At 51.2% G+C, this 11,310-nt stretch overlaps 1 protein-coding gene across 1 annotated transcript; it reads left to right on the forward strand.

The window, feature by feature from the left end:
- Nucleotides 1-811: 811 nt before the first annotated feature.
- On the forward strand, nt 812-11,105 carry EIF4A1 (eukaryotic translation initiation factor 4A1). Its single transcript, XM_083410546.1, has 11 exons — nt 812-900; nt 2,722-2,770; nt 2,934-3,066; nt 3,919-4,058; nt 5,238-5,406; nt 6,423-6,532; nt 7,138-7,281; nt 7,395-7,532; nt 8,297-8,386; nt 9,065-9,144; nt 10,224-11,105. The coding sequence occupies exons 1-11, from the start codon at nt 878-880 to the stop codon at nt 10,366-10,368; spliced, it is 1,221 nt and encodes a 406-aa protein (XP_083266672.1). The 5' UTR covers nt 812-877; the 3' UTR covers nt 10,369-11,105.
- The last annotated feature ends 205 nt before the right edge of the window (nt 11,106-11,310 follow it).

Below are 11,310 nucleotides of genomic sequence, written 5' to 3' on the forward strand. Positions count from 1 at the left end.
AAGGGTTTTTTTGGGGGGGTCTCTGAATAATGCACCCAGTGATTAAATTTCAACCCAGCTCTTTTAACTATTTGGGGGGGGGGCAAATCTTTCTGCCCAGGAACTTCCACAGCACCTAAAAGGGGACTCCCTTGTAATGGGGGGGCTTTTGCAAAAAAAAAATTGCAAATTAATATTTAATATGGGAAGGTTTTTTGGGGGGGGGTCTCTCAAAAATGCACCCAGTGCTTAAATTTCAGCACAGCTCTTTTAACTTTTTTGGGGGGGGGGTTGATTTTGTCAGCCTCCTCTTGTCACCCCCCCCCCAGGCCTATATCACGTGGTGCTCTGCCCTCCCCGCTGGACAAAGGCAGCAGGCCCAAAATTCAGGCCCCAACGCCTAACCACGTGGGCCTTTTTCCTCTCCCTGTCTCCCCCCCTCCTTAGAACCGCCTCCTCCTCTTTCGGGCTCCCATTGGCCCATCGTCTCGACGGACGCGGCCGACGACCAACCAGAGCCCGGCGCTCCCCGTTGACGTCACGACGCCCGAGTTCTTTCCACCTCTCCCTTTTCCCCAACCCCCCCACGCTCCCCTCTCTCGGTTTGACGTCACCATTAAAAAAAAAACCCGCCCGTCACGGATCCCCTCGTCCAATGGGAAGGCGGTGGCGGCGAGCCGCTGGCCAATGGCGTCTCCGGAAGCGGAGGAGGGGGAAGGCGGCGGGCCAATAGGGGCGAAGCCGGTCGGGGAGAAGCGCGCGGGACCAATGGCGTGAGGCGGGCGGCTGGGCGGGCATAGGGGGAAGAGGGCCAATGGAGGAGGGGCCGCGGGGCGGGGCCTCGGCGGGATGTTATAAGGGGGAGCGGAGCGGGCGGGGCTAGGACCTTTTCCCCAGGATGTCTGCGAGTCAAGAGAGCCGGTGAGTGAGCGGGCGAGGGAGAGAGAGCAAGCGCGGCAGGGCCTCCCCCCCCATATCCGCCCAATGGGCCCGTCCAGGCCTCTTCTCCTCCCTCAAGGTTCTATCGGAGGACCGAACCATTACGCGGCAAAGGGGGGGGGAATAAGCGAAAGAGAGGCGCTTTCCTCACAGCGAAAGAACCGCGAATTGCTTCCTCCTCGCCTTCCTCCATTTTGTTCCCTCGCTTTTATGTCCCCCACCTCGGCTCATTCCACGTGGCCGGCCAGGTCGGGGCCGGCGCCCCCATTTTCGGGAGTGGACCCGTCCTCCCCCCGTAAGGTCTCTGCGGCTTTGGGCCGAGACCATTTTCATCGCGGGGGGGGGGGAGAGAAAAAAAAAGCCGGAACGGGCCTCGCTCCGCAATACCGGCGTGTGGAGAACTTCCTTCGCCGCCATTTCGGCCGGGAGGGAGCGCGGGGCGTCGGTTTCCGTAATGGCGTTGTCTCTTTATTTTCTCCCCTTTGGGGGGTTTTATCTCCCCCAAGTTTTTTTTCTCGAATGCTCGCGGGCGGTTCCATTTTTCGTCGAGAAATGGGGGGGAAATCTCTTCTTTAAGGCTTTTTTTGAAGAGGAGGCGATATTCTTTCCGTGCCGATTGTCCCCCGTGTGGAGGGCGAAGGAGAAAAAAGGCGGCCTGTCCCTTTTTTCCTCTCTCCCCCCTCCCCTTTTTTCAGCCATTTTGAGCCTTTCCCTCTTACACAAGTTTTTCTCTCCCCCCTCCCATTTCTCCTTTTTCCTCAGTGGTCTGCTCCTTCCCCCCCTCCTCATTTGGACTCGCCCATCCTTTCCCCGCTCCCCCCCCGGGGGGGCAATTGGGCAATTCCATTTCCGCACCGCGCAGAATTGGCACGGGCGAGCCCATTTTAGAGAAATGGGGGGGGGGGACAGAAGCAGCGCTGCCTTTTTTTTTCTCCCCCCCGCCGCGGGCGCGTCCATTTCTCCCTTCGTTTCTCCCCCCTCCCGCCCTGCCTATTGTCCTGTCGCTTCGCATCCGGGAACTCTGCGCCCGTGACGTCACGGGCCTGTGGCCAGAGGCGCGGAGAGGGAGGCGCCTCTTGCCCTTAAAAGGAAAGCAGGAAGAAAGAGGGAGCGGGAAGCACGTGGGGAGCGGCGTATGGGCCGCCAGGGGACACGTTGAGCTTACGGCATCGCCTCCCTCCTCTCCGGCTAGGACGCGGGTGGCTGGGAGGAATGGCTGGGGTCGGCAAAGGGGCCTGTGGAACTCACAGCCACCAGATCAGGGCAGGAGAGAACAAGAGCTCCGCTGGATCAGGCATCGCCTTCCTCCTCTCCAGCTTGGGGGGGGGGGAGGAATAGCTGGAGCTGACAAAGAGGCCTGTGGAACTCACAGCCACAAGATCGGGGAGGACAGAACAAGAGCTCTGCTGGAGTTGGCAAAGGGGCCTGTGGAACTCACAGCCACAAGATTGGGAGGACAGAACGAGAGCTCTGCTGGATCAGGCATCTCCTCCCTCCTCTCCAGCTATAATGGGGGTGGCTGGGAGGAATAGCTGGAGTTGAAAAGGGGCCCTGTGGAACTCACAGCCACAAGATCACCTCTGGCCAAACAAGTGGGCAAGCCCTGGTGGTGGTGATCAAATTCTGACCTTCCAAGGGGTAAACCCTGGCCTCTACTTGTCACATAAGGCCATTCCTTACATAAGCTATTGCAAAACAAAGTGCCTTTTGGAGCCGTAATAATATGCAATGGGTGGGGAGCGCATTGATATTTTCCTGGTTGCTCATTTGAGCGCTTCTAAAATGTTGTTTTTCTTCCTCCAGACCTAGAGACAATGGCCCCGAAGGGATGGACCCCGATGGTGTCATTGAGGTGAGAAACTACCCATGTCCGGAGTCGGTTGGATAACTAAATAATGGGGAAAACACACCATGATCTCTATCCCACCAACACAGATTGCCCAAAATACCCTTCTGGGTGTTTCTTTTGAGAGGTTTGGCTGTGGGAGCTCACCTTTCCCTGCTTCTCCCTACAGAGCAATTGGAACGAGATCGTTGACAGTTTCGATGACATGAACTTGTCGGAGTCCCTCCTGCGAGGAATCTACGCCTATGGTTTTGAGAAGCCCTCCGCCATCCAGCAGCGAGCCATTCTCCCTTGTATCAAGGGTGAGGCTGCACACTTCTTCAAAGGGGGGTGGGGGGCTCTGTGTAAAAGGAGGGGGTGTATAGGGAACGGCAGGCAGCCAAGGAGAGAACACAACGATTTCTACGTTTACTGCTTAGAGTGCTGCCCTGGCGAGCAAGCATTTAAGCCCCATATAGCAGAATATATGCAGCAAATGATACCAAACTGACTTCTGCTTAGATTGCTGCTTCAGTTAAGTTTAGTATTGCCAGAAAAGGGACTTTGCTGCATCAGATCAGCATCCTGTTCTCAGGCCAACCAGATTCCCCAAACCGTAAAATCCTAACACAACTAGCATTCAGAGGTTCCCTTTATGCTTCAGGGAGTGACCTCCATAGTTGTGTGGCTTTTGTCTGCCCTCCAGATATTTTGAGATTTCATTTCCACTAGTCCTCTATCAACGTCGCTGTTCTGGCTAGAAATTATGGGGATTTGCAGTCCTAAAAATCTGGCATGCACCAGGGTGAGGTCGGGGCTGATTTTTTTCTGATCAACAATACGAGGCAGAAAGGAAGGAATTTTGGGAGATCTTTCCAAGTTATTCCCACCCAACACTTCAAATGCAGCTGTCCTGCTTGCCTCCGATTCTTGTCTCCATCATCCCCCTTGCTACTGGGCAAAGAGGCACCTCTGAATGTGGTGACTGTCTTATATCTAGCAGGGGGACATCAACGTTACCCTATTCATCCCAGCACAGCGTTCCTCCCCGTGGCTGTCAGCTGGTTCATGCTGGGGAAACACTTGCCCTGCCACAGCTCCCTCTGAGGTTGGCGAGATGTGCTAGTTGTCCTTTGTGTGTGTTTGTGACGCCGTCCTGCTTTCCTTCTGCGCAGGTTACGATGTGATTGCTCAGGCCCAGTCTGGCACTGGGAAGACCGCCACTTTTGCGATCTCCATCTTACAGCAAATTGAGCTAGACCTGAAAGCTACCCAAGCACTGGTCCTGGCCCCAACAAGAGAGTTGGCTCAGCAGGTAAGCCTTTCCCCCCTCTTTCCAGCCCATAGTAATAATAATTTATTATTTATACCCTGCCCATCTGGCTGGGTTTCCCCAGCCACTCTGGGCGGCTCCCAACAAAATATTAAGAACACCATCAAACATTAAGAACTTCCCTAAACAGGGCTGCCGTCAGATGTGCCCAGCTTTGTCTTGTATAAAAACCACGTGTCCTCTTTTTGCAGGTGGAACTGAGGGCCCCAAAAACATACTCCAGAGGTCTCCATTCATTCCTCTGGTTTAATGGGCAAAGAGGCGCCTTTATAAACTGTCTGACAGACAGAACGTGCACAGGTGAAGCTTTATCCGTAATTGCATTTCTGGACTAGGAAAGGCTTTAACCTGTTGGAGTTTCTGCCTGCCGCACAGCTGTGAAAGGCGCAAGGACCATGCTTCTCTCTCCCCCCCCTCCCCCACCAAAATCTGAGCAGACGTTTCATTGTAAATCAACAACGCAGGGCTAGAGGCTTTTTATTTTAAAAAGTTGCTATTCAGTTTGTATCCTGATGTAAACCTATAGCCCTTGCTGGATCAGGACAAGGCCATAAACCTATGGCCCATCTAGTCCCACAATCCTGTTCTTGCATTGAGTTTCTCCAACCCCTCTTAAAGCCATCTGAGTTGGTGACCTTTGCTGCCTCCTGAAGGAGGGAGTTCCACAGATTAACAGGCCACTGCTTCATCTGTCCGCTTAAGTGACCCTGCCTGCCTCCCAGGCTCCTGTCCTCCCTTTGGCATTGGCTCCCAGCCTCTTGTGTCCCGCGTCTCCTTCCCTGGTGCGCAAGAGCATTTTGGGGGGCTTTATTCCGTCTCTCCTGGCCCGGTCCCGCTTCACAAAGTGACGCCGAAGAGGCTTTCCGCTGAAGAAAGGAATCGCCGCTTCCGCTCCGACCCTGTTCTCTCTTCCGTCCATCTTCCCTCCCCCTGCCAGTTGACGAAAGAGGCACCTTGCAAAAAGTGGGGACCTCTTTTTCTCTGGCCGGGGGGACAGCAACCATCCCTGTTCATCCCAGCACAGTGTCTCTCCCGTGGCTGTTTGCTGGTTCATGCTGGGGAAACAAAAGCGTTGGCACCGGGACGCCATCGCCCTTGACCAGCGCCAGGTAAGAGAATCCAGGCCCCGCTAACAATTCTGCTCCTCTCATCGCCCCACAGATCCAGAAGGTCGTGATGGCCCTAGGAGACTACATGGGCGCCTCCTGCCATGCCTGTATAGGCGGGACTAACGTCCGCGCCGAGGTGCAAAAACTGCAGATGGAGGCCCCCCATATCATTGTCGGGACCCCCGGACGTGTCTTTGACATGTTGAACAGGCGATACCTGTGTAAGTGTCTGCATTCAGTTTCCCTCCAGGTAGCAGCGCAATGGGCAACTCATGATCTTACAATCTTTATAATAATAATAATAATTTGTTATTTGTACCCCACCCATCTGGCTGGGTTTTCCCAGCCACTCTGGGCGGCTTCCAACAAAGATTTAAAATACGTTGAAGTGTCACACATTATAAACTTCCCTAAACAGGGGTGCCTTATTAGTAAATAAACTCAAAAGGGAGAAAACACAAAAGAAACTTTACGGCAGGTTGAAAGCAGCCTACGGTTCAATGATGACTTGTTGCAGGACATTGCTTGAAACACCCATTTCCCCCAACATCTGGTCTGCCTGTATTTTTATGTAATAACTTCGCTTAATTGTAGTTATTACAGATTAAGCCTTCTCAATCCCTTTGGCGCTAGTAGGCTGCCGTGACCTTAGCAGCAGTTTTAAGGTTAGACACTATTCTTCGACCAGAATTTGAATCCATGGATTCGGGACCTACCTTCCGTAGCAGCAAAGAACAAGCTGGCTCCATCTTCCGTTGGAGATCCCTTCGGATATTTGAAGCGGGGTATTGGGTGGGTTAGAAATAATAGGCTATTGGGCAGGGTAGAAATAGTAAATTATTATGGGTGCCCTCAGTCTTCTCTAGACTAGACACACCCAGCTTCCTCGAAGCGTTTCCTCATCAGGACTTTGTTTCCAGCCTTATCTCTGGCTTGTGTGACTTTGCTCTTGGTGGCAGAGTTGCCATTTTCATAAGCAGATCCATATCGCCCCGTCTCGCTGTTCTGTGATGATCTCCCATGCGTGTCATCTGACTCCCATCAACCCCCCATATTTCCCTCCCGGTTGGCGTTCTGCTGTGCTGGGAGAGAAAGGTGCGGGTTTCGGAAGTGATCATAGATCTTAAAACATTCCTGAGAACAGCAGGTTCACCCAGCCACCGTCCCATTAAGGAGACACACTGCCTCTACCCCCTCACTTCAAAGTCCTCACCAAGGCTCCTTTTTGTCTCTGCAGCGCCCAAGTTCATCAAGATGTTTGTGCTGGATGAGGCCGACGAGATGTTGAGCCGAGGTTTCAAGGACCAGATCTATGACATCTTCCAGAAACTGAGTGGGAACACACAGGTACGGCAATTTCTCACCTCACTGGGGCAGAGAGTTCCACAGGGCTTCACCAATGGTGCCCAAAGCTTATCGTCGTCAGAGCAGCCTCTTTAGTTCTCTGCAATGGAAGGTTTAGGCCAGTGGCCCTCCAGCTGTTTTGGGACTACAATTCCCATCATTCCTGAGCACTGGTCCTGTTAGCTAGGGTTTATTTATTTGTTTGAACATGGATATTTATTGAATTTTATCATTCATCATGTTGTTTACAATTATTCTCCCTCAACTCCCCCTCTGCTGAGATATTTATTTATTGTATCCTGCTTTTCCTACACAAAAATAAAATCCCTTCTCACTTCTCCGCTGATGATGATGGGAGTCCAAAAACAGCTGGATTGGCCACCACTGTTAAGCAAACCTTGCGGTGCCCTGGACCTAAATTGCTCACAGCTTTGTTCAAGGACCTTGAACCCGGCTCACATACACCCTGCCAGGTGATTTCCCTCCCCCAGTAACCCGACTGCCACATTCTGCAGCAGCTGGAGACTCCTGAGCCAGACCCAGGGCAGCCATACATAGCCTTGAGGGTACCAATGTATTGACCCGCAGCCCCTCTGCCCCCTTCCCAGGTGGTGCTTCTGTCTGCCACCATGCCCATGGATGTCCTGGAGGTGACCAAGAAATTCATGCGGGACCCGATCCGTATCCTGGTCAAGAAGGAGGAGCTCACGCTGGAGGGTATTCGGCAGTTCTATATAAACGTGGAGAGGGAGGTACGTGGCGACTGTTACGCAGGGCTTATGGGGTGGCCGGGAGGAGGTGTTGATTTACATTTTGGAGTGGGCCTTCTACTTCGGTTACAACTCTCCTCCCTCTCTTGCCAAAGGAGTGGAAGCTGGACACCCTGTGCGATCTCTACGAGACCCTCACCATCACCCAAGCCGTCATCTTCATCAACACCCGAAGGAAGGTGGACTGGCTCACCGAAAAGATGCATGCCCGGGACTTCACAGTTTCCGCCATGGTGGGTGAACGAGCCTTGCGGGGAGGGGGGAGTCCTGTTCAGGGTTGTCTGATGGGGATGTCTCTCAATCTGTATAAATTTGCTTCTGTGGAAAGGGCCCGGGAGCCTTTAAGCACAAGCTGTGTTAATAGGATTGCAGGGAAGAAACTAGATAGTGGTTTTTCAAGCCCGCCCGCCCCTCTTCTGTATGCTATAAAAAGCATTGTTCAGAATAGGGGTTTTCGCAACCCACTGAAATTGAAAGCGGTAGCAATTGCAGTTACTCTAAATCCAATTAAAATTTCAGTTTAATGCAACAAAACTGTTTAACTTCAACCAGCAATCACCAGCTTTTCAAAGGCATTTACAGGACATCCTGTAGACTTTGATGCTGTCCCAGGAATGAAGAAAGGCATGCTGTGAATTTAACTAAAGTGTGGCTTTTAAAATTGCCAATATAGTTTTCTCAACAACAACAAAATAGGAGGAAATGGTAAATTTTTCAACCTTCGAGTTAGAGAAAAAGCAGCAATTTCAGCGATCTGAAACATAACATGCTATTCAGATAAACAATAGCGTCAACAGCATGTAAGAAACAAAAGATTATCCAAAAGTGAGATCAGGGCACAAATGAGATGATTCTAATGTGACGCGAGAAGAAAATGGGAATAGTCACGTTTGGGAAAGAAAATAGGAAAGGGTTGTTGGGTTCTATAATTTTCCATAAACTTACAAAATTAGATTAAGGTTCTGGGGGTGAAAATCAACTCTCTCCTTCTTTGCAGCATGGAGACATGGACCAGAAGGAGCGTGATGTCATCATGAGGGAGTTCCGCTCTGGCTCCAGCCGTGTCCTGATCACCACAGACTTACTGGTGAGTGTGGGGCGTGGAAGAGGGACATCTGCTGCACGTTGGATGATTCAGGAGAGGTTGAACTGTGGAACTCACTTCCACAGTGGGCAATAACGACCAACGACAAATTAGTTGCACTGCAGAGAGCTTGCTGGGGAGACCACATATTACAAGGAACACTAACTTTAGCAAGCTTTTAATAACAAAAACTCCTTTTGCATTAAATATATCAACAAGCATGACCCACCCACCAGGGTACTGAGAGAGCTAGGTGCTCCTCTTTATATACTATACCCAATTGCTGACACAGCTTAATTGACACAACTTAACAGCACCTGCTATACTGCTTCACAGCTGTAAAACTGAGTCGCATTATTTGCTCTGGCCCTTAAAGACATACACATCTTGTGGAACAATAATTTAAAGAGGCCATTCAACACTCACGTCGTGCTTGTGGGTCTGCCATGTTTGTCCGGTTGGCTCCCCACCCAAGGAGATTCCCTCTCTGCCCGGCCGGCGCAGTGCTGCTGGCGGATTGTAGCTCCTTGGCACACGAGTCGCGGGGGCTGCTCTTCCCCACGGCTGGCACCCGCCACCAGGGTGCCTTGCCACGTAGCAGCCGCCCACAATTGACAACCTGTGAGCGCAACAGGGTGATAACTGGCGAAACCGCTAAACTGTCCCCACTTCGATTCCCAGGCCCGTGGCATTGATGTCCAGCAGGTGTCCCTGGTTATCAACTACGACCTGCCAACCAACCGTGAGAACTACATACACAGGTGAGATCCCCTTGGGTTTCCTTCCCAACCCTTCTGTGCTAAGATGTTCTGCGATTCCAGCCCAGTCGGTCTCCTGCTTACGTCCTGCTCCCCCCAGTAAACGCTTCTCTGTCGTGAAATAATGCACGTCTAAAAAAAATGTGTCGCCAGCGTGAAAGGTTTGGAAAGCTCTCGGGTAGATGCTGCAAACGGCCACTGTGGTGGCAGCCACAATTTGCAAACCCGAGAAGCATTAATCCTACAGTGGAATTTGCTGCCAAGGAGTGTGGTGGAGTCTCCTTCTTTGGAGGTCTTTAAGCAGAGGCGTGACAACCATAATTCAGGAGTGCTCTGATGGTGTTTCCTGCTTGGACTGGATGGCCCTTGTGGTCTCTTCCAACTCTAGGATTCCATGATACCAAACCTGCCCCCAGATATCTGGAACCACTCTTTAATAGCATAATGCAAAACAACAACCACCCCATTATGGTGTTGTGGTGCCTTTGCCGTCAAGCAGGTGGCACTGTGGTCTAAAACCCAGAGCCTCTTGGGCTTGCCGATCAGAAGGTCGGCCGTTGGAATCCCAGCAATGATGGGTTGAGCCCCCGATGCTCAGTCCAGCTCCTGCCAACCTAGCAGTTTGAAAGCACACCAGTACAAGTAGATAAATAGGTACTGCTATGGCGGCAGTTCCATGCACTCTGCTTTCTGTCACGGTGTCTCACTGCGCCAGAAGCGGTTTGTTCATGCTGACCACATGATCCGGAAAGTTGTCTGTGGACGAACGCCGGCTTCCTCGGCCTGAAAGCGAGATGAGCGCCTCAACCCCTAACTGGGCCTAACTATCCAGGGATCCTTTTAGTGTATTTTTGGTCTTTGTTGGAAGCTGCCCAGAGTGGCTGGAGAAGCCCAGCCAGATGGGTGGGCTACAAATAAAATACTAATATTAATAACATTTATTACCTTTACCTTGTCTAATGGGCACCTGGCTGGCACTCTGAGAACAGGAAGATGGGCCATTGGGCCTTATCCACTAGGCCTTATGTCTTTTACCTGCTCCCCCCAGTAAACACTTTCCTCTTTCTCTCGAACCCCTCCAGGATCGGCCGAGGGGGCCGTTTTGGAAGGAAAGGAGTTGCGATCAACATGGTGACGGAAGAAGACAAGCGCACGCTCCGCGACATCGAGACATTCTACAACACCTCCATCGAGGAAATGCCTCTCAACGTGGCTGACCTCATCTGAGCTGCCTTTGTTAGGGGCTCACTGTGCCTGCGAGAACCCCCCTTTCCCGCCCCCCCAATTAGGCACAATCCTCTCTTACCCCCCACCCTTACAAAAATACCTGCCCTTTTCTATTTTTTTGAGTTTTCTTGCCTTTTGAATAAATGTCACTCTCTGGGGGCAGAATGACCTCTTTTAGTGTTTACTGGCGCCTTTTCTCTGTCTCGGTCTCCCCCCCCTCTTACTTGTCGACTTCACTAGGAATTCAGGGAGCAGATCTTAGAAGCCACGATTCCTGGCATCTATAATCTCCTCCCTGCTGTGCCCCACCCCACTCCCCACCAGGGAAAAAAGACTTATTTCATAGTCTCTTCAAAATTCAACCTTTCAACAAAATCGTGGTGCTATAGCAGGAATAGACGACCCCCCCCTCCCCTTGGAGAATCGAAAGGGTGTGGGTGTTTCTGTTTTCTCCCTGACTTAAAAATCATTGGTTCAGAAAAAGGAAAAAAAAAATCACTGATTCAAAGCAAATTGCCAAGACGTTTTGTTTTCCCCCTCCTCTGTGTATCTCAGAAATGAGACCTTTCCCCCCCAAACACACTTTGTTAAGATAAAATCTAAAAAAAAATTGAAAACTTTTCATACGGCAAAAAAATCTGTACGTGCAACCTTAAGACCTTTTTTTTTTGTATAGCTATTATTTATTCAAAAGGAAAGTTACAGTGACCAAAATAAACGTGATCTTGAGAAAACTCTATGCGCCTTGGGTGATTTTTGTGAATTTTTAAGAGAGGGAGGGGGTGCCTTACCTGACCGTTTTCCTCCAAGAGTATTAGTGCTATCAAACGGAGGGGGGGTTGCTTTTATATAACAAGTTTTTCTTTCTAGGTCTTAGACTCTGTGAGACATGTGGCCGGGTAGAGATTCGAACCCTGCTCTTCCAGCACCCTACACATTTGG

This window comes from Podarcis tiliguerta (genome assembly GCF_965153285.1).
Source record: "Podarcis tiliguerta genome assembly, chromosome: 13".
Classification (NCBI taxonomy): Eukaryota; Metazoa; Chordata; class Lepidosauria; order Squamata; family Lacertidae; genus Podarcis; species Podarcis tiliguerta.

Excerpts from the sequence above, each read along its gene's own strand:
- EIF4A1 (XM_083410546.1), top strand. The coding sequence starts at position 878 with ATGTCTGCGAGTCAAGAGAGCCG. Across the intron at positions 3,067-3,918 it reads CATTCTCCCTTGTATCAAGG|GTTACGATGTGATTGCTCAG; the intron begins GTGAGGCTGCAC and ends CCTTCTGCGCAG. Across the intron at positions 7,533-8,296 it reads ACTTCACAGTTTCCGCCATG|CATGGAGACATGGACCAGAA; the intron begins GTGGGTGAACGA and ends CCTTCTTTGCAG.